We start from the raw sequence: 23,878 nt of genomic DNA on the forward strand, positions 1-23,878 counted from the left end.
TACCGGCAACAAAGGTAGGAAATGGAAGGTGGTCCTGAAGAGAGAATAAAGGGAATTAGGTAGAAAGCTGAAAAGCAGGACCTCCAGGGTAGTAATCGCTGGATTGCTGCCTAAGCTACGTGTCAGTGAGGGTAAGAATAGGATGAGTTGCGAGATGAAAGTGTGGCTGAAGAATTGGTGCAGGGGGCAGGACTTAAGATTGCTGGATCATTGGGATCTTTTCTGGAGAAGGTATGAATTGTACAAAAAGGATGGGTTACACCTGAACCCAAGGGGGACCAATATCCTTGTGGGCAGGTTTGCTAGAGCTTTTGGGAGGGTTTAAACTATAAATGTAATTTGGCAGGATGATAGGAACCAGAATGATAGGGTTGAGGACTAGGTAATTGGGTTACAAATAGATGCAGTGTGTTGTGAGACTGTAAGGAAGGATAGGCAGATGATAGAGCAGAATTGTAGTCAGTGAGTGAGTTGCAGTGTAACATGCAGGAAAAATCAAAAAGGGTGACAAATACAGGACTGAGTTTATATTTGAATGGATGCCGTATATAGAACAAGGTAGATAATTGTAGCGCAATTAAAATTTGGAAAGTACGATGTGGGGATCACTGGGTCATGGCTAAAAGAAGATCATAGTTGGGAGTTTAACTTCCAAGCATACACCTTGTATTGAACGGACAGGCAGGTAGGCAGAGGGGGTGAGGTGACTCTGAGGCTGTGCCCTCTGGTCCTAGACTCCCCCGCTATTGGAAACATCATTTCCACATCGGCTCGATCTAAACCTTACAAAATTCAATAGGTTTCAATAAGATCCCCCCTCCTTCTTCTAAGTTCCAGTGAGTACAGGCCCAGAGCCATCAAACGTTCTACATATGTTAACCCTATCATTCCCAGAATCACTCTCATGAACCTCCTTTGAACTCTCTCCAATGTCAGTACATCCCTTCTTAGCTAAGGCGTCAAAAACTCCTCACAGTATTCTCAAGTAAGGTCTCAATAGTGCCTTCTAAAGCTTCAGCAATACATCCTTGCTTTTATATTCTAGTCCTCTTGAAATGAACGCTAATGTATTTTCCTTCCTTACCACAATTTATTCTTAAAACTTGAGTGAGCCCGCACTTACCACGTCAGTTGGCAGCTCGTTCCACACTCCCACCACACAGTGAAGAAGTTCCCCCTAATGTTTCCCCTAAACCTTTCCCCTTTCACCCTAAAGCCATGTCCTCTCGAATTTATCTCTCCTAATCTAAGTGGAAACAGCCTACTCGCATTTACTCTGTCTATACCCCTCATAATTTTTGTAAACCTCTATCAAATCCCCCCTCTCTTCTACGCTCCAAGGAATAAAGTCCTGACCTGTTCAATCTTTCCCTGTAACTCAACTCCTAAAGACCTGGCAACATCCTAGTAAATCTTCTCTGCACTCTTTCAGTCTTACTGATAACCCTCCTATAGTTAGGTGACCAGAACTGCACACAATACTCTAAAGTTGGCCTCACCAATGCCTTATACAATCTCACCATAACATCCCAACTCCTATACTCAATACTTTGATTTATGAATGCCAGGATGCCAAAAGCCTTCTTTACAACTATGTCTACCTGTGACACCATTTTCAGGGAATTATGTATCTGAACTCCCAGATCCCTTTGTTCCTCCACACTCCTCAGTGCCCTACCGTTTACTATGTATATCCTACCTTGATTTGTCCTTCCAAAATGCAACATCTCACACTTGTCTGCATTAAATTGCATCTGCCATTTTCTGGCCCATTTTTCCAGTTGGTCCAGATCCTTCTGAAAGCTTTGAAAGCCTTCCTCGCTGTCCACAATGCCTCCAATCTTAGAGTCATCAGCAAACTTGCTGATCCAATTTACCACATTATCATCTAGACAACAAACAACAATGGTCCCAGCACAGATCCCTGAGGCACACCGCTAGTCACAGGCCTCCAGTCTGAGAAGCAATCATCCACTAATACTCTCTGTCTTCTCCCACACAGCCGATTTCAAAACCAGTTTACAACCTCTCCATGGATACCTAGTGTCTGAACCTTCTGAACTAACCTCCCATGTGGACCTTGTCAAATGTCTTACTAAAGTCCATGTATACAACATCCACAGCCCTTCCTTCATCTACTTTCTTGGTAACCTCCTTGGAAAAACCCTACAAGATTCGTTAAACACAATCTACCATGCACAAAGCTATGCTGACTATCCTTAATCAGCCCTTGGCTGTCCAAATACTTGTATATCCAGTCTCTCTGAACACCTTCCAATAATTTACCTACTACTGATGTCAGGCTCACCAGCCTGTAATTACCTGGTTTACTTTTGGAGCCTTTTTTAAACAACGGAACAACATGAGCTACCCTCCAATCCTCCAGCATCGCACCTGTGGCTAAGGACATTTTAAATATTTCTGCCAGGGCCCCTGCAATTTCTACACTAGTCTCTCTCAAGGTCTGAGGAAATATATGTCAGGCCCGGGGGATTTATCTACCTTTTTTTGCTGTAAGGCAGCAAGCACCTCATCCTCTTTAATCTCTATATGTTCCATGACACTACTGTTTGTTCCCCTTCCTTCCATTTATGCTATACCAGTTTCCTGAGTAAATACTGATGCAGAAAAACTGTTTAAGATCTCCCCCATCTCATGAGGCTCCACACTTAGACGACCACTCTGATCTTCTAGGGGACCAATTTTGTCCCTTACTATACTTCTACTCTTAATATACTTGTAGAAACCCTTCGGGTTTACCTTCACATTATCTGCCAAAGCAACCTCATGTCTTTTTGCCTTCCTGATTTCCTTCTTTAGTATTTTGTTACGTTTTCTAAACTCTTCAAGTACCTCATTTGTTCCTTGTTGGCTATACCTGCTATACACCTCTCTCTTTTTCTTAACCAGATTGTCAATATCCCTTATAAACTGAGGTTCCCTATGCCTGTTAACTTTGCCTTTAATCCTGGCAGAAACATGCAAACTCTGCACTCTCAAAAGGCCTTCCACTTACTGAATGCATCCTTGCCAGAAAACAACTTATCCCAATCCACTCTTCCTAGATCCTTCCTCATTTCCACAAAATTGGCCATTCTCCAATTTAGAACCTCAACTCGAGGACCAGACCTATCCTTATCCATAATTAACTTGACATTATGGTCACTGGACCTAAAATGTTTGCCTACACATACTTCTGTCACCAGACCTGTCTGGTTCCCTAATAGGAGATCAAGTATTGCATCCTCTCTCGTAGGTACCTCTATATATTGATTTAGAAAACTTTCCTGAACACATTTGACGAACTCCAAGCCTTCTAGCCCTTTCACAGTGTGGGAGTCCCAGTCAATATATGGAGAGTTAAAATCCCCTACTATTACAACTTTCTGTTTCTTACATCAGTCTGCTATCTCTACAGATTTGCTCCTCCAATTCACTCTGACTATTGGGCGGTCTATAATACAATTCTATTAGTGTGATCACACCTTTCCCATTCCACAGCTCCACCCATATGGCCTCTGTAGACAAGCACTTCAGGCTGTCCTGCCTACGCACAGCTGTGATATTTCCCTTGACTAGTAATGCCACTCCTCCCCCTTTCATCCCTCCCCCTCTATCATGTCTGAAACAACAGAACTCCGGAACATTGAGCTGCCAGTCCTGCCCTCCTGCAACCAAGTCTCACTAACAGCAATAATGTCATAATCCTACGTGCCAATCCACGCCCTAAACTCATCTGCCTTACCTTACCTGCACTGCTTGCATTGAAATAGATGCACCTGAGAACATTTCTGTCACATACAAACCTTTGATTTCTGTCCACACAAGCAGTCCTCGCATGACCTTTATCCTCCTCCACCTCACCATCTGCTCTAACACGCTGGTTCCCTTCCCCCTGCAAATCTAGTTTAAACCCCTCAGAGCAGCACTAGCAAATCTACCCACAAGGATGTTAGTCCCCCTCCAGTTCAGGTGCAAACCGTCCCGTCAGAACAGGTCCCACCTTCCCTGGAACAGAGCCCAATTGTCCAGAAACCTAAAGCTCCTGCACCATCTCCTTAGCCATGTATTTAGCTGCATTATCTTCCTATTTCTAGCCTCACTAGCACGTGGCATGGTTAGCAATCCTTAGATTGCAACCCTGGAGATCCTGTCCTTCAACTTTGCACCTAACTCCCTAAACTCTCTTTGCAGGACCTCCTCCTCCTTTCTATCCACGGCATTGGTCCCTACATGGACCACGACATCCGGCTGCTCACCCTCCTTCCTGAGAATACTGAGAACTCTATCCGAGATATCGCGGACCCTGGTACCTGGGAAGCAACATACCATCCGGGATTCTTGATCTCTCCCACAGAACCTCATCTATCCCCCTAACTATCGAATCCCCTGTCACTACTGCTCTCCTCTTTTCCCTCCTTCCTTTCTGAGCTGAGGGTCCAGTCTCGGTGCCAGAGACGCGACCACTGCAACTTGTCCCTGGTAGGTCGTCCCCACCAACAGTATCCAAAATGGTATACTTATTGTTGATGGGAATGGCTGCAGGGGGTGCTCTGCTCTTTCTGTCTATTCTCCTTCCCTCTCCTGACAGTCACCCAGCTACCTGTCTACTGACTCTTAGGGATGACTGTCTCCCTGAAACTCCTGTCTATTTCTGCTTCTGCCTCACGAATGATCGGAAATTCATCCAGCTCCAGCTCCAGTTCCCTAACTCGGTTTGTCAGGAGCTGCAGCTGGATGCATCTTTTACAGGTGTAGTCATCAGGGATAATTGTGCTGTCCCTGACTTCCCACATACTGCATACAGAGCACTCGACTTCCCCAACTGCTGCGTCCATTGCCTACTCCTAAGTTTATTAAATTAATTAAAGGAACTTACCCGGCCTTACCTCGTTGGGAGCAAGCTCATCCTCAGCCTCTGCTTGCCGAAGCCTCAAAGCTCCACTCCTACCCTGAGCCACTCACACACTAGCCGCTCCTCTTCAGTTACCCCTCCTTTTATTTGTCCCAGCCAATTATCTCAAATACTCACTCCCTCTAATCAACTTATCAACACTCTGTTTAACCCTTCAGTTGCCCTCCACGCTCATTTTAAAGCACACTCACCTCAGCTCCTCATCTGTTTCCCAGCACTCAGCGCTCTCCTGAGCCCCTTGCTCCTCCTCCTGCTGCAATGGCCCTGCAATTACACTGCTTCCTCAACTGCCCCTTCTCCTATCATTGTATCATCTGCAAATTTGGCCACAAAGCCATCAATTCCATCATCCAAATCACTGAGATATAATGTAAAAAAAAGTGGTCCTCACACTGACCCCTGTAGAAAAGGCAGCTAACCAGAAAAGGCCCCCTTTATTCCCACTCTTCGCCTTCTGCCAATCAGCCAATCCTCTGCATGCTACTATCTTTTCTGCAATACCATGAGCTCTTATCTTGTTAAGCAGCCTTATGTGTGGCACCTTGTCAAAGTCCTTCTGAAAATCCAAGTACACAGCATCCACCAATTCTCCTTTGCCTATCCTGCCTGTTATTTCTGCAAAGGATTCCAACAGGTTTGTCAGGCAAGATTTTCCCTCAGTGGAACTGTGCTGACTATGACCTATTTTATCATGTGACTCCAAGTACCCCCAAATCACATCCTTTCCAAAACATAAACTAATCGAAACGTGGAGTGGGAATAACATTCTAACTTCGTTTTTACTTTAAGTGAGGTGTAACATATGGCATAGTGGCGTGATGACGTATGCTATTCATGTACTTTACATATAATCTGTAGTAAATTATTTAAACAAACAAGAATGTTTAAATATATTTATAATATTACTCAAATATTAAATACACAACACTCCTTCCTGCTTAGCTATAAACTCTAACTCAATGCAGAATGCATCTGAACTTGTATACACCTATGTGTTATACACACATGAATACACACACACACAATATACTATATTAATAGGGCCTCTGCCAGAAGCATCGACTGTTTATTCATTTCCATAGATGCTGCCTGACCTGCTGAGTTCCTCCATTGGATTTCCAGCATCTGCAGAATTTCTTGTGTAAAGACTTAGTCATTGTGGAGGATTTACTCTGGTGGGATAACGTCTTTCCTGACAAAGGTGGTCACTCTGCTTGGCAGGTGAGACTTGTGGCTGTGAAACAATCTCGGGTTGTGAGGCCTCCTCTGTGGTGGTTGTAGGAGTTGACTCTGAGACTGCAGGAAGTGGTTCTGACAGCTCTAGACACCTGTCTTCTTTAGCAATCGACTCTGCTCTCCTTAACTGATCGACGTGTTGTCTCCAGAAGATTTCTGATGCAATCTCCAGTGCATAAGAGCAGTTGTCCTTAATCTTTTCAAATACCTACTTTTGATTACTTCTGTAGTCCCTTGCCTGGACTGCTTGTCTTGGAGTGAAACATCGAACCTCCTTGTATCGTCTCAGCTGTCTGTCCTGCAAACTCCTTCAGAGATTGGGTTTTAGCAGATCCAAATGTGAACACAATGGACAATAAGTGGCCCAAAACTGCTTACAATACTCCAAATGAGGAAAGTCTCAACATTACATCCTTGCTTTTATATTATTGTCCTCTTGAATTGAATGCTAACATTGCATTTGCCTTCCTCACCAGAGACTCAACCTGCAAATTAACCTTTAGGGAATCTTACACAAGGACTCCCAAGTCCCTTTGCACCTCAGTGTTTATATTTTCTCTTCATTTAGAAAATAGTCTACCCTTTCATTTCTTCTACCATGACCATATACTTCCAAATACTGTATTCCATCTGACACTTATTTGCCCATTCTCCTAATATGTCTAAGTCCTCCTATAGTACCTCTATTTCCTTTAAACTACCTGTGGCTCCACCCATACTCATATTATCCACAAACTTTGCAACAAAGTCATCAGTTCCATCATCCAAATCATTGACAGAGCCACACCAACCTCTCTGCCTACCTGCCTATCCTTCCAATACAATGTATTTGCTGGATGTTAAGTTCCCAACTATAATCTTTCGGCCACGACTCATTGATGCCCACAACCTGCCAATCTCTAACTGTGCTACAAGATCATCTACCTTATTTTGTACACCTTGTGCATTCAAATGTAACATGTTCAGTCATATATTTGTCACCGTTTCAATTTTGTCTCCCTGTTACACTGCAACTCATCCCACTGACTGCAATTTTGCCCTACCATCTGCCTGTCTTTCCTGACAGTCTCACTACACACTGCATCTGCTTGTATACCAACTGCCCTATCGCACTGGTTCCCATCCCCATGCCAAATGAGTTTAAACCCTCCCAAAAGTTCTAGCAAACCTGTACATGAGGATATTGATCCCCCTTGGGTTCAGGTGTAACTTGTCCCTTTTGTACAGATCACATCTTCCCCAGAACCAGTTCCTCAGCCACTTATTCATCTGACAAATTACCCCACTCTTTCCTTAATGGTGTGTGAAACAGGGAGCAATCCAGAGATTACTACCAGGAGACCCCATTTTCAGCTTTCTAATTAACTGCCTAAATTCACTCTTCAGGACCCCTCCCTTTTTCTACCTATGGCTCTGGTGACAATATGTACCAAGATTTCTGGCTACATACCTTCTCCCTAACCCGATCCAAGACATCCCAGATCCTGGCCCCCAACAGGCAACATACCATGTGGTGTCTCACATCCACAGAATTTTGTGTCTGCTCTAACTATGGAATCCCCCATTACTACTGCAGTCCTCTCCTCCCCCCTTCATTTCTGAGCCACAGCGTCAGTCTTCAACATGGAAGACACGTGGTATACCAGAAATTTGAGAGTATCAGTGGCAGAAGTGAGTGTTGTTGCTATTGCTAAGGAGAAGGTGCTTGGGAAGACGAAAAGCCTGAAAATAAATAGATATCTGGACTAGGGTTCTGAACGAGGTAGTTGAAGAGAATACAGAGGCATTAGTAATGATCTTTCAGGAGTGACTAGATTCTGGCATGGTTTTGGAGGACTGGAAAGTTGCAAATATCACTCCACTCTTCAGTAAGGGAGGGAGAAGAAGAAAGGGGTTAGCCAAACCTCAGTGGTTGAGAAGATGTTGGAATTGATTGGTAAGGATGAGGTTTCAGGATACTTAGAGGCACATGATAAAATTAGCCAATGTCAGCATGGTTTCCTGATGGGAATTTCTTGCCTGACAAGTTTGCTGGAATTCTTTAAAGAAATAACAAGCAGAACATAAGAAATAAGTGTGGGAGTAGGCCATCTGGCCCGTTGAGCCTGCTCTGCCATTCAATAAGATCATGGCTGATCTGGTCATGGACTATACTCCACTTACCTGCCTTTTCCCCATAACCCTTAATTCCCCAACTATGCAAAAATCTATCCAACCTTGTCTTAAATATATTTGCTGAGGTAGCCTCCACTGCTTCATTGGGCAGAGAATTCCACAGATTCACTACTCTCTGGAAAAAGCAGTTCCTCTTCATCTCCATCCCAAATCCACTTCCCCAAATCTTAAGGCTATGTCCCCTAGTTCTAGTCTCACCCATCAGTGGAAACAATTTTTCTGCCTCTATCTTATATAACCATATAACAATTACAGCACGGAAACAGGCCATCTCAGCCCTTCTAGTCCGTGCCAAATGCTTACTCTCATCTAGTCCCACTGACCTGCACTCAGCCCATAACCCTCCATTCCTTTCTTGTCCATATACCTATCCAATTTTACTTTAAATGACAATATCGAACCTGCCTCTACCACTTCTACTGGAAGCTCGTTCCACACAGCTACCACTCTCTGAGTAAAGAAATTCCCCCTCGTGTTACCCCTAAACTTTTGCCCCCTAACTCTCAACTCATGTCCTCTTGTTTGTACCTCCCTACTCTCAATGGAAAAAGCCTATCAACATCAACTCTATCTATCCCCCTCATAATTTTAAATACCTCAATCAAGTCCCCCCTCAACCTTCTACGCTCCAAAGAATAAAGACCTAACTTGTTCAACCTTTCTCTGTAACTTAGGTACTGAAACCCAGGTAACATTCTAGTATATCTCCTCTGTACTCTCTCTATTTTGTTGACGTCTTTCCTATAATTCGGTGACCAGAGCTGTACACAATACTCCAAATTTGGCCTTACCAATGCCTTGTACAATTTTAGCATTACATCCCAACTCCTATACTCAATGCTCTGAATTATAAAGGCCAGCATACCAAAAGCTTTCTTCACCACCCTATCCACATGAGATTCCACCTTCAGGGAACTATGCACCATTATTTCTAGATCACTCTGTTCTACTGCATTCCTCAATACCTTGCCATTTACCATGTACACTGTATGTCCTATTTTGATTATTCCTACCAAAATGTAGCACCTCACACTTATCAGCATTAAAGTCCATCTGCCATCTTTCAGTCCACTCTTCTAACTGGCCTAAATTTCTCTGCAAGCTTTGAAAACCTACTTCATTATCCACAATGCCACCTATCTTAGTATCATCTGCATACTTACAACTCCAATTTACTACCCCATCATCTTATATATCCCTTTCATAATTTTATATGCTTCTATAAGATCTCCTCTCTTTCTTCTGAATTCCAGTGAGTACAGTCCCAGGTGACTCAATCTCTCCTCATAGTCTAACCCCCTCAACTCTGGAATCAATCTGGTGAACCTCCTCTACACCACCACCAAAGCCAGTATATCCTTCCTCAAGTAAGGAGACCAGAACTGCACACAATACCCCAGGTGTGGCTTCACCAGTACCCTGTACAATTGCAGCATAACCTCCCTGCTCTTAAATTCAATCCCTCTTGCAATGAAGACCAACATCCCATTTACCTTCTTGATTGCACCTGCAAACCAACGTTTTGTGATTGATGCACCAGCACTCCCAAGTCCCTCTGCACAGCAGCATGCTGCAATTTGTTACTATTTAAATAATAATCTGCTCTTTCATTTTTCCTTCCAGAGTGGATGACCTCACATTTACCAACATTGTACTCCATCTGCCAGACCGCTACCTACTCACTTATGCTATCTCTCTGCAGACTCTCTGTATTTTCTGCATAATTTGCTTTTCCTCTCCATTTAGTGTCATCAGCAAATTTAGATACACTACACTCAGTCCCTTCTTCCAGATCGTTAATGTATATCATGAACAGTTGCGAGCCCAGCACCAACCCCTGTGGCACACCACTCACCACTGATTTCCAACCAGAGTAACACCCATGTATCCTAGCTCTCTGCTTTCTATTAGCTAACCAATCCTCTATCCATGCTAATACATCACCCCCAACTCTATGCATCCTTATCTTATGGATAAATCTTTTATGTGGCACCTTATCAAACGCCTTCTGGAAATCCAAGTAAATAACGTCCATCTGGACAAGGATTGTTCAGATGGGAAACAGCTTCTTCTCCCAGGCCATGAGACTACTGAACTCCCTGCCATCTCTCAGGTCTCATCACGTATGAAATGCGTTATACTGTTTACTTTTTAACTTGTGTCACAAATGCATCTTATACAAAATGTTAATCTTGTGGAATATATTTTATTATTTGTTCATTGATTTGTGGTAATATTACTTATCTGTGTGAGTATGTGTACTGTGTTGCACATCTTGTTCAGAGGAACATAATTTCATTTGGTGTTTTACATGTACAGTATATGCTTGAGATTGGACAAATTTGAATTGATTTTCCTGGAGCAGTAAAGGCTGAGGGGTGATCCGATAGAAGTATATAAGATTATGAGCGGCATAGATATTTTATCCAGGGTTGAAATGTCTAATATCAGCTGGAATGCATTTAAAGTGTGAGTGGCTAAGAGAATAGAAGAACTTGCATAGGCAGAGGGATTAGATAAGGCACTTATTTGCCAGTTTAGTTGGTTTGGCACAACACTGTAGGCCAAAGGGCCTGTTCTTTTAATGCACTGTACTCTAAATTCTTCACATTCCTGACCCAATGTGGACCCCAACCACAGTTCTGACCACTCACTCAGCTGCACAGACAACCCACGTCCTGCTTCACCCCACGCTCTGCTGGCACTCTGGTCCTGTCTCACATTCCAGACTGCTGATGGGAGCTTTACTGTTCTGTGTGAATGATTCTGTTAATCACTCAGTCACACTTTGGAATGAACCTAGAGCCACTCCTGCTCACTGTATCACACTCTCACACTGTGGGCCATCACTATAACCAGTTGAACAGCAGGGCTCCATACCTGGAGTTCACTGATCGGGACACTGCAGGCATTTGGATTGGCCATGATGGGGTTCAAGGAGCAAAGCATCTCACCTCCGAAGGAGGAGCACTCGAGGCCATCTGCCTGACCCCAGAGTGAGCGTGGCTCCTGTTGGATGAACACGGAGTGGCCCTGCCAATGGTAGATAAGTCTGCAGGCTCGTCTGCCTTGTCCTCCCAGCTCCAGGAGGCTGTGTGGATGGGGGAGGCCTTGAGAGAAAGGAAACAGAGAGCAGATAAAGTGGCTAAAAGTTTTATAAAGTCAATGAATGGTCACAGCATGGAATGGAGCCAATCGAGTGCACGCCAGTTCTACACAAGAGCAATCTGGATCTTCCCCTTCCCTGTGTCCTCTCACTATAACTAAGGACATTTGTTTTCTTGAAGTGCTAACCCAGATTCACTATGAGTATTTCAATTGAATTTGTCAGAATCACCGTCGTCATCTCCAAGACCATTCACTCCACCTCCATCCTGTCCTGCCATATAATTCATCTAATCATGATAAAGTTTAGACAAATCAAATTGGTAAGGCTCACACTGAGAAGGGGCGCTAGCCTTCCCAGGACCGCAGACATCTTCAAAAGGTGATGCCTCAAAAAGGTGGCGTCTACCATAAAGGACCCCTTCACCCAGGACGTGCCCACTTCTCATTACCGCCGTCAAGGAGGAAGTATAGGAGCCTGAAGATGCAAACTTGATGTTTTAGGAACAGCTTCTTCCCCTCCACCATCAGATTTCTGAATGGACAATGGACCCACGGACACGACATCATCTTATTTTGTTCTCTTTTTGCACCACTTATTTAATTTTTAGATATTTTGTTTTATAATTTACAGTACATTTTATATATTACACTGCACTACTGCTGCGAAACAAAAAATTTCATGAGATATGTCAGTGATGATAATTCTGATTCTGAATGTAGAGGAAATGGTTTCTTCGAGCATCTCACAGGTAAGGATTCTCCAGGTGGAACTGGTCATGGTATGTTAGAATTCCAAATTCAGCTTGAGTGTGAGTAATGTGGCATTAGAATCCTCAACATAAATACATTTAATTATGATGCCTCGAGTAGACTGGCAAAATCCATTGAAGACTCAGACCAGAATGACCACTTCTTTTTATGATGTATATTAATGATTTGTTGCCAAGTTTGCAGATGATACGAAGATTGGTGGAGGGGCAGGTAGTGTTGAGGAAACAGGTAGGCTGCAGAAGGACTTAGACAGATCAGGAGAATGGGCAAGAAAGTGGCAAATGAAATACAACGTTGGAAAATGCGTGGTCATGCACTTTGGTAGTAGAAATAAATGTGCAGAATATTTTCTAAATGGGGAGAAAATCTAAAAGTCTGAGATGCAAAGAGACTTGGGAGCCCCTGAGTAAAACACCCTAAAGGTTACAAGAGCAGGGATGTAATGCTGAGGCTTTATAAGGCACTAGTGAGGTCTCACCTTGAGTATTGTCAACAGTTTTGGGCTCCTCATCTAAGTAAAAAATGCAATGGCATTGGAGAAGATTCAGAGGAAGTTCACAGGGATGATTGCAGGAATGAAAGGGTTATCAGACGAGGAACATTTGATGGCTCTGGGACTGTACTCACTGGAATTTAGAAAGATGAGGGGGGATCTCATCGAAACCTTTTGAATGTTGAAAGGCCTTGACAGTGAGTGGGGACAGAATGTTTCCCATGGTAGAGGAGTCTCAGACAAGAGAGCACAGCCTCGGGATAGAGGGGCATCTATTTAAAGTAGAGATGCAGAGACATTTCTTTAGCCAGAGGGTGGTGAATTTGTGGAATTTGTTACCACATGCAGCTGCGGAGGCCAGGCCATTGGGTGTATTTAAGGCAGAGCTTGATACATTCTTGATTGGACATGGCATCAAAGGTCACAGGGAGAAGGCTAGGGTATGGGGCAAAAAGGGTCAGCCATGATTGAATGGTGGAGCAGACTTGATGGGCCAAATGGCCTATTTCTGCTCCTATATCATATGGTCTTATGGTCTTTTCACTCAGGCCCTCAAGTCCCAGCAACATCGTTGTAAATTTTCTCTGTACTCCTTCAATCTTGTTGATATTTTCCTATTGGTAGGTGACCAGAACTGTGTATAATACTACAAGCTAGGCCTCACAAATGTCTAATACAATTTCAACATAACATCCTACATCCAATGTTGTTCTGGATTTCCAGCACCTTCAGAATCTCATGTGTTTGCAGTTTAATTATTAAGTTTGTAGAAGGTACAAAACTTGGTGGGGTCATAGCAAAGGTTATGTGAGTATATGGTGAGGCATTGACCTGCTGGAAAGTTGGGTGGAGCAGTGGCAGATGGAATTCAATCCAAACAAATAGAGGAGTTGAGACGTCATGTTACAATTGTACAAGACATTGATCAGACCACACTTGGAATACTGAGTGTTCTGGCTGCCTTGCTACAGGATGGATGTCATTAAACAGGCAGGTTTACTGGAGCCGTTGGGAGTTATTTAAACTAATATGGCAAGGAGATAGAAACCAAGATGATAGAGCTGAGGATGAGCCAACAGGTTTACAAGTAGATGATGTGTGTAACATGAAAGTAAGGATGGACAAGCCTATGATTGGATACAAATGCAGACAGAGCAAAGAGTTTAGTTGTACAACAGAGGCAAAATTTAAAAGGGCAAAGAACACAGGACTGAAGGAGCTGTATTTAAATGCGTGTGGCATTTGGAATAGAGTGGACAAATTCATGGCACAATTCAAGATTGGTCGGTATGACATTGTGGACGTCACTGAGTCATAGCTGAAAGACGGCCAAAGTTAGGAGCTTAACATCAAAGGATATGCTATGTCTCAAAAGGACAAGGAGGAAGGCATAGGTAGTGGTGTGGCTCTGTTGGTAAGAGATAGAATTACATCTTTAGAAAGAGGTGATACAGGGAGTTAAGAAACTGCAAGGGTATAAAAAGAGAACATAAAAAGATTGTAAAGGGAGCTGGAAAAGGATGTAATAAGGGTAATGACACAATTGTAATGGGGGGACTTCAATATGCAAGGGGATTGGAAAAATCAATTTGGTGTTGCATCGCAAGAGAGGGAATTTGTTGAATGCTTATGAGATGGGTTTTTAGAGCAGCTTGAGCCTGCTAAGGGAAAGGCCATCTTAGATTGGGTGTTGTGTAATAACCCAGATCTCATTAGGGAGCTTAATGTCAAGGAACCTTTAGGAGGCAGTGAACATAATATGATTGAATTCATACTGCAACTTGAAAGGGAGAAACATAAGTCACATGTATCAGTATAGCAGTGGAATAAAGAGAATTACAGAGGCATGAGAGAGGAGCTTGCCCAGGTGGATTGGAGGAGGATACTGGCAGGGATGACAGCAGAGCAGAGGTGGCTGAAGTTTTTGGGAATAGTTCACAAGGTGCATGATAGATATATCCCACAGAAGAAACTGTTCTCAAATGATATGGGTAGGCAACCGTGGCTGACAAGGGAAGTTAAAGACCGCATAAACGTCAAGAAAAGGGCATATAGGGTAGCAAAAGTGAGTGGAAAGTTGGATGATTGGGAAGCTTTTAAAATTCAACAATAGGCAACTAAAAAAGTTTAAGAAGGTTCAAGATCAGAGATGCAGAGGGACTTAGGAGTCTTTGTGCAAGACTCCGAGAAGGTTAATTGACAGGTTGAGTCTGTGATAAGAAAGGCAAATGTAATGTTGGCACTTATTTCAAGGAGAATAGAAAATAAAAGCAAGGAGATAATGCTGAGCCTTTATAAGACTCAAGTCAGGCCTCACTTGGAGTATAATCAACAATTTTGGGCCCCATATCACAAAAAGGTTGTGTTGTTATTGGAGAAAGTCCAGAGGAGGTTCACAAGGATGATTTCAGGAATGAAGGGGTTAACATATGAGGAGCATTTGACAGCTTTGGGCCTGTACTCACTGGAATTTGGAAGAATTCAGGTGGATCTCATTGAAACCTACCGAATGTTGAAATGACTAGATGGGGTGGATGTGGAAAGGATGTTTCCTATTGTGGGGAGATCTTGAACTAGAGAGCACAGCCTCAAAACTGAGGGGCGACCTTTTAGAATAGAGGTAAGGATCAATTTTTTTTAGCCAGAGAGTAGTGAATCTGTAGAATGCTTTGCCATAGACTGTGATGGAGGCCAAATCTGTGCATAGGTTTAAGACAGAGGTTGATCATTTCCTGATCAGTCAGGGCATCAAAGGATGTGGTGAGAAGGGAGGTGTATGGGGTTGATTAGGATCCTGGATCAGCCTTGATGGAATGGTGGAGCAGACTCAATGGGCTGAATGGCCTACTTTTACTCCCATGTCTTATGGTCTAAGCTAGAAAGGATGCAGAAACGATTCACAAGGATGCTGACTGGCTTGAGAGGCCTCAGTTATATGGAGAGACCTGAGAGGTTGGGACTGTTTACTCTGGAGTGAAGAAGGCTGAGGGTCACCTTTTTGAGGTTTGTAAGATCATGAGGGGTGCAAAAGTGTTACTGATCACAGTCATTTTTCCCCAGGGTATGGGAGTCTAAAATAAGGAGAAAGGGGAAGGATTTGAAGGGGAAGCAATGGGCAAGATTTTCACAGAGGATGGTAAGACTATAAGATGTAAGACGTAAGAGCAGAATTTGGCCATTCAGCTCATTAAGTCTGCTCTGCATGACTCCTCATGGGTAGTAAGTGGAACAAGTTATCACAGATGCATTTAGTTTAATAGTTTCTTCAGGCACAAACAACATTTACAAATCTATGAACAGTTCACATAATCACTTCCAACAATCAATGTTTACACAAACCAATCTCTAATTCCATGCTTTTGATAATTTGTCTTCAATAGTGAGTAATACTTGCAACTTTCTGTTGGAGAAGTTAATAGATTATTAACTTTATGAAATCACAACCAGAGCATTCTCATCCACTTTTTTTTATTTATAAGCAATGGATGTAACCCATCTGATGCTGGGCATTTATTACACTTTTGTGCCTTTATTTTCCTCATTTGTTCATGTTTCACTGTGAATGTTTTATAATCTCAGACCACCCACTACAAATCATTTGATGAAAGTGGGACTTGGTTGCAGGAGAAGAGTGGTATTAATTGGACATGCCTTGTAAAGAGCCAGACAGGTGGCAATGAACTAAGTAGCTCCCTTCTCCACTATAAGATTCCTAACTTCATATATAAGTTGACATTCATTTTTTGGGCTATGGGAATCGGTGGTGAGCTTAGCATTTATTGTCCAGACAAAAGTGCTTCTGAAGAGAGTAGATTGCTCAACTATTTCAGAAAACACATTGAAATGGTATCTAGAGTCACACATGAAACAACTGGGTAAGAATACAAATCTCAAATAAGAGAAAATCTGCAGATGCTGGAAATCTGAGCAACACACACAAAATGCTGGAGGAACTCAGCAGGCCAGGCAGCATCTATGGAAAAGAGTACAATTGACATTTTGAGCTGAAATCCTTCGGCAGGACAAATCTCTTCGCTGAAGAACATTACTGAACCAGATCAGTTTTTTTACAACAATTTAAAAGTTTCATGATTACTTTTACTAATAGTAAATATATTTTAAGATTTCATACTGGGTGGCGTGTTAGCATATTGGTTAGCGCAATGGTATCACAGTACCAGTGACCTGGGTTTAATTCCCTCTGCTGTCTGTAAGCAGTCTGTACATTCTCCCCATGAGCACATGGTTCCCTCCTCCCACATTCCAGAGATATGGGTTAGTAAGCTAATTGATGATGTGTGTAATTTGGTGGCATAAGGGCCTGTTATCATGCTTTTTCTCTCAATAAAAATTATTAATGGAATTTAAATTCTACATCTGCCATTCTGAGATTTGAACGTATGTCTCTGGATAGCGTGGTGAAGTTACACCCATACCTGTCTTCTTATGCAATAGACATTATTTACTACTAATAAAAATGTACTGATGGATGTCCACTAGTAATATACCAAGGGATTAATAGGGATGAGAAATTACTCTACTTGTCTGTAACAGAGTTTTACTCTTTATCTAATTCTTGCTGCTCCAGGCATGGGAATACACAGTAGGACAGTACAGAAGGGTCAAGCCTGCACTATCCCTCCCAGTGATGGGATAATGTAGAGGAAACTGTACTCTATATCTAATTTGGCCTGTCTCTGCCTGGGAATGTTTGATGGGACAGTGTAGGAAGAGCCTTACTATGCCTAAGTGAAAAGTTCTATCCAATCAACATGGGGATGACAAAGATAAGCCCCAGAGAATGGCATGCATCAAAATGATCCAGTTTTTGTTGGGTATCCTCAGTCCCTCTCCACTTCTGGGGATTGGTGCCAAGCACTCACCTCGCTGGAGTCCTCCTGTTGGTTAATGGCAGACTGTGCATCTTCAGAAGCCTGCCGCTTGGCCTCACTCAGTGCCTTCTCCATCTTTGCTCGCTCAGCTGTGATCATCTCATGGGCCTTGCGTTCTGCCTCTGACACAGCTTTCTTCAACTCTGTCATGGCCTGGTGCTTCACTTCATTCACTGCCTCTTCTGGGAGGGAGGGCGAGATGGCAGACAAGTGGTATTATCAAGGGCAACCTGGAGCTGTATTTGAGTTTGCATGTACATGTTAGGATACACTTTAGGTATTGTTAGGGATCATTCTGTAATTGAATTTGTGTGGATATGTCAAGATACACCAGGTATTTAAGAAACAAAGAAGGCAGCAGAAGGGAAATTATAGACCAGTTAGCCTGACCTCAGTGGTTAGGAAGATGTTGGAGTCAGGTTTTAAGGATGAGGTGAAGGAGTACTTGGTGACCCAGGACAAGATAGTACAAAGTCAGCATGGTTTCCTTCAGGGAAAATCCTGCCTGATGAACCTGTTGGAATTCTTTGAGGAGATTACAAGTAGGATAGATAAAGGGGATATAGTGGATGTTGTGTATTTGGACTTAAGAAGGCCTTTGACAGGGTGCCACAATGAGGCTGCTTACCAAGTTAAGAGCCCATGGTATTACAGGGAAGTTACCAATGTGGTTAGAGCATTGGCTGATTGGAAGGAGGAAGCGAGTGGGAATAAAAGGATCCTTTTCTAGTTGGCTGCCAGTGACCAGTGGTGTTCCACAGGGGCTGGTGTTGGGACCACTTCTTTTTATGCTGTATATTAATGATTTAGATGATGGAATAGATGGCTTTGTTGCCAAGCTTGCAGATGATACTAAGATTGGTGGAAGGACAGGTAGGGTTAAGGAAACAGGTAGGATGTAGTAGGACTTAGATTAGGAGAATAGGCAAGAAAGTGGCAAATGAAATACAATGTTGAAAAATGCATGGTCGGGCACAATAGCAGTAGAAATAAATGTGCAGACTATTTTCTAAACAGGGAGAAAATCCAAAATTCTGGGATGCAAAGGGACTTGGGCGTCCTTGTGCAGAACACCCCAAAGGTTAATTTCCAGGTCAAGTCAGTGGTGAGGAAGGCAAATGCCATGTTAGCATTCATTTCAAGAGGTCTAGAATACAAGAACAAGGATGTGATGCTGAGGCTTTATAAGGCACTGGTGAGGCCTCACCTTGAGTACTGTGAACAGTTTTGAGCCCCTCACCTTGGAAAAAATGTTCTGGCATTGGAGAGGGTCCAGAGGAGGTTCACAAGGATGATTCCAGGAATGAGAGGGTTATCAGATGAGGAACGTTTGATGGCTCTGGGTCTGTACTCGCTGGAATTCAGAAGGATGAAGGGGGATCCCATTTAAACCTTTTGAATGTTGAGAGCCCTAGACAGAGTAGATATGGAAAGGATGTTTCCCATAGTGGGAGGGTCTAGGACAAGAAGGCACAGCCTTAGGATAGAGGGACGCCCTTTCAAAACAGAGATGCGGAGAAATTTCTTTAGCCAAAGGGTGGTGGATTTGTGGAAAATGTTGCCACAGGCAGCTGTGAGGCCAAGTCACTGGGTGTATTTAAGACAGAGATTGATAGGTTCTTGATTGGACATGATATCAAAGGTTACGGAGAGAAGGCCGGGAACTGGGGTTGAGGAGGAGAAAAAAAAAGGATCAGCCATGATTGAATGGAAGAGCAGACTCAAAAGGCCAGATGACCTAATTCTGCTCCTATGTATTATGGTATTGTTAGGGATCATTCTGTAATTGTGGGTGATGGTTGAGTCCTAGGCTGGATGTCCTGTTTTCTTAAGGAAGGTGAAGCATCTCCCATAGCCTCTCCTTTCCAGGTGTAGTGATCGCCGCAGGACCACTGTTTGGCTTGCCATGCAGGATGTCAGTCGCATATGGCCTCTCCTACATCACTGTGCCCATAACAATGCCTCCCCATGGCGCCTCTGTTCTTACTGAGTTTGCTGTGTCATGATGCAACCGAGTGTCCAACGATATAATTGGGCGGGCAAGCTGGGCTCATCAGCCTTAGCTGGCATCCAGCCTAGGAGAAGGACAACTCTGATTCCTAACCCAGGTAGATGGGACCCATTAACTTTGCAGGCAGTCTGTCTAGGAGAAGGACAACTCCCATTCCAAACCTAGGTAGATGGGACCCGTTAACTTTGCAGGCAATCTGTCTAGGAGAAGGCCAACTCCCATTCCAAACCTAGGTAGACGGGACACGTTAACTTTGCAGGCAGTTTGTCTAGGAGAAGGACAACTCCCATTCCAAACCTAGGTAGACGGGACACGTTAACTTTGCAGGCAATCTGTCTAGGAGAAGGACAACTCCCATTCCAAACCCAGGTAGATGGGACCCGTTAACTTTCTGGGCAGTTTGTCTAGGAGAAGGACAACTCCAGCAGTCGCTGCAGCTTGCTGTGCCATTGTGGAATGTCCCCCAGCCTAAAACTTGGCCTCCACAGCCGTCTATGGCAATAAATTCCACAGATTATTTATCCTCTGGCTAAAGAAATTCCTCCTCATCTCCGTTTTAAATGGTCATCCCTCTATTCTGAGGCTGTGTCCTTTGGTCTTGGACTCCTGCACTATAGCAAACATTCTCTTCATGTCCACTCTATCTAGGCCTTCAATATTGAATAGGTCTCAGTGAGATCCCCCCCATTCTTCTAAACTCCAGCGAGTACAGGCCCAGAATCATCAAACACTCCTCATACATTAACCTTTTAATTCCCACGATTATTCTCAAGAACCTCCTCTGGACCATACGAGCACATCCTTCCTTCGCTATGCAAAATTATGAGTGTTATAAATTGGATAAATGCTAGCAGACCTTTTCCACCAAGGCAAAGATAACAAATTTCATGACACATGCCAGTGATATACTTTATTCTGATTTTGATAAGCACATGGATGAGAGGGGTATAGAGGGCTATGTTCTAGGTGTAGCTTGATGGGAGTAGGCAGATTAATGTTTGGCATGGACTATAAGGAGCCCAGTTCTGCTCACAATACTCCAAGTATTCAAAAGGGCTCTGATAGTTGGGAGGTACTACTGTTGTAAATATGTAATTCTGTAAACTTACGTGACTATATTTCAAATGTTAAAGAAAAATAGGTGATTATACCAATTGAAGCTGCAATTAATGTTTACTGTTATCTTTGTGATAAAGTATAAACACCATGTCAGGAGAGTGAGATTCTCTTTGATTCTGATGGATTCGCTGCACAAATAAAGACTTTTAAATTTCCCAGTTATGGCTTCCATGTGGTTCAGTTTTAGTCAGCCATAATAGGTATAATCCAGAATATCATCACTGTGAGATCCAGCCTCTGAGCGTTGGATACTCAGATAATAGTTGAACTATCTTAACTCGTTCTGAAGAATATTTTCTTGTGTTAAGTGTGTGAGTTATATAAACTGCGTTGTGCACCTTGGTTTGGAAGAATGTTATTTTGTTTGAAGGCATACGTGTGTATGGTTGAATGACAATAAACTGAACTTGAACTTGCACAACAATCAGCAGGTAGAAAGGTCAGATACAGGAACTTCTAATTAGTACATCTGAGGGATTTGAATCTTCAAACCCCACTCTGGCAAGGAATCCCTTATCAACCAAAAGGCAGTATGCTGTATTGTAAACCAGCTGGGATTCTAGTTTTTTGTATTCAGTGGCCCAGTGCTGTATAGATGTGACACTCAGCAACACTTTACTGATCTACTGTAGCAGGTACTTAGGCAGAGAGCCTCCAAGATGATGCCAGTCCACATTTGTGAATGCTGCATGAGGAGAAATTCATAAACCACCTGGTATATGTAAATATACCAAGGCATAAAGTCAAAGGGGATTTCTCTAGTGTCTGGGACAATATTCACACTGAACCAACATTAGCAAACAGATTATCTGGCCGTCATCACATTGTGTTTGGGGGATGTAGCTGTAATAATGACCACATTTCCTAGAGTCCAGCGGTCCAGTGGGTGAAATGGTTTCTATGACAAACTTGCTACAAAAGGTTTTTCTCTTATTTCCTGCCTTACTAATAAAGCATCTTATTGTCCTTTAAGACACAGCGGATTGGACTGAGTTTCCTGCACACAGAGTGCACTTGTAATTATATAGAAGCCTACCAGCTTTTCTCCAGATCTCTTCCTGAGTGTAACCTTGTGAGGGTCTGCGTGGCATCTCAACAAGTATTTCTGAAAACACAAACCAAAATATTTGAATGAGTGCTGTGAATAGTTCATTCCCAATAGCAGTAATTCTCACTCTGAGGTCAGTACTATGACGGTGTCTAGTTGGGTCAGAGGTGTGGAGGGCTGCAGGTGAGTGGGTCATGTCAGCTCAGCAAGTGGAGACAATCAGGGTGTAGAGGTGGAAGGGAGATGGAAAGGGGAAGTGTTTGCTAGAGCTCTGATACAGGGGTTTGACTGAAAATGTTGACAGTTGCTTTCCTCCCACAGATACTACTCAACTTGCTGAGTTCCTCCAGAGTGCAGTCTCCTGCATTTTCTGATTGTGTGTGCTCTGAATGAGATTTCAGCCCTGGTGCTAGCCAGGATTCTCTGCAGGACAGTACCACATACTGAGTCAGGCACAACACAAATACTCTAACTGGTTCTGAGCTAAAGGAGTTCTGACAAGGCTGTCTAACGTTCCAACCTTTTTTCATATCTTCAGCATCACTATAGCGACGGATCCAGTGATTAAGTTCCTCTCGGTCAGCTTCCTGGCAACGCCTCAGCACAGTTAATGAGCGACGTGTCTTCTCCACCATATCCATTATACAATTCAGGAGCTGTGGAATAAAGAGTACAAACTAGTTCAGTGAAAGCAAACTGGGCAGTGTGTCAATTAAACTAAATGCAACAGAACAGATCATAAGTCCAAGTTTGTCACATATACAGCTAAATGAACCATTGTTCCTCTGGGGTCACTGTGCAAAATATAGAACAAACAACACATATTGTGATGATCTGGCACATACAGTCACAAAATAATATTAGCACAAGTCCCTGAGTGACCTGGCCTGAAGATTTCCAGTCTGTTTGTTTATATAAGACAGTATAATGTTACTTGGCACGATTATAATAAAACAAGTAGTCGTATAAATATGTGCAACAGCAGAATAAAAGATTATAAGTGACCAGTCAGCATGAGAGTTTGTGAGTTGAGGGGAGGGTGTGGGTGGCAGCATGTTATTAAGAAGTCTAACAGCTTGGGGGAAGAAGCTGTTACCCAGCCTGACAGCTCTGGTTCTTTGCTAAGTACCTTCTGTCTGATGGCAGGAGGTCACGAGATTGTGGAATGGGAAGATGGGAGGGTCTTTGATAATACAGGAGACTCTGCATCTGCAGTGCTTCTGATGCCACAAGAAACCAAAACAATTTCAGGATGTATATTATATACATTTCTCTGACATTAATTGTACCTATTGCAAAGAGTTGCAGACACACAAAACTGTTAATTATTTAATCAGGCAAAGTTAGTTAACAGGAAACCCACTGGAGTCATAGATGACCTTTGTAGCAATACTGAAGCCAATGTCTATTTAAATGAATGACATGGCTTCCCTGAGGCTGGATCTGAGACAAATCAGAGATGGCAGAGGAGATGAGGCAGGTGGTGACATTGATCAGATTAGGGATCAATTTTTTTGGCATATACACTTGGTGGCCACTTTATTAGGTACACCTGCTTGTTAATGCAGATATCTAACCAGCCAATCAGATGGCAGCAACTCAATGCATAAAAGCATGCAGACATGGTCAAGAGGTTGAGTTGTTCAGACCAAACATCAGAATAGGGAAGGAATGTGATCTAAGTCACTTAGACCATGGAATGATATTTGGTGACAGTCAGGGAGGTATGCGGATCCCAGAAACTGTTGATCTCCTGGGATTTTCACACACAACTGTCTTTAGAGTTTACAGAGAATGGTGCAAGAAAGAAAAAACACTGAGCAACAGTTTTGTAGGTGAAAATGCCTTGTAAATGAAAGAGGTGAGAGGAGAATGGCTGGTTCAAGCTGACAGGAACACAACAGTAACTCAAATCACCACACATATTACAACAGTGTTGTGCAGAAGATTATCTTCAAATGCACAACACATCAATCTTTGAAAAGGTTGGGCTGAAGACCATACTAGGTTCCACTCTTCTACCTAATAAAGTGGCCTCTAAAGTGCGGTGGATTCCAGTTAATTGGGCCACACTGGGACCAGACATTTTGGCCCAATTAGGCAGATGTCT

At 43.0% G+C, this 23,878-nt stretch overlaps 1 protein-coding gene across 7 annotated transcripts in view; it reads right to left on the minus strand.

Annotated features, from left to right (window-relative positions):
* The window catches only part of cbfa2t3 (CBFA2/RUNX1 partner transcriptional co-repressor 3), a 220,928-nt gene that overhangs the window by 17,602 nt on the left and 179,448 nt on the right, over positions 1-23,878 (minus strand). For 4 of the 7 annotated variants that reach the window (XM_073070522.1, XM_073070519.1, XM_073070518.1 and 1 more), the window contains 4 exons: positions 22,289-22,424; positions 21,757-21,825; positions 17,582-17,772; positions 11,281-11,436 (listed from right to left, as the gene is read on the minus strand). In XM_073070522.1, coding sequence (XP_072926623.1) covers positions 11,281-11,436; positions 17,582-17,772; positions 21,757-21,825; positions 22,289-22,424 — 552 coding nt within the window. Of the gene's footprint in view, positions 1-11,280; positions 11,437-15,786; positions 16,672-17,581; positions 17,773-21,756; positions 21,826-22,288; positions 22,425-23,878 lie in introns of those variants that run through there. The other 3 variants (XM_073070525.1, XM_073070523.1, XM_073070524.1) reach the window with 2 other exon arrangements.

The sequence above is a fragment of the Hemitrygon akajei genome, chromosome 17 (assembly GCF_048418815.1).
Source record: "Hemitrygon akajei chromosome 17, sHemAka1.3, whole genome shotgun sequence".
NCBI classification, from domain to species: Eukaryota; Metazoa; Chordata; class Chondrichthyes; order Myliobatiformes; family Dasyatidae; genus Hemitrygon; species Hemitrygon akajei.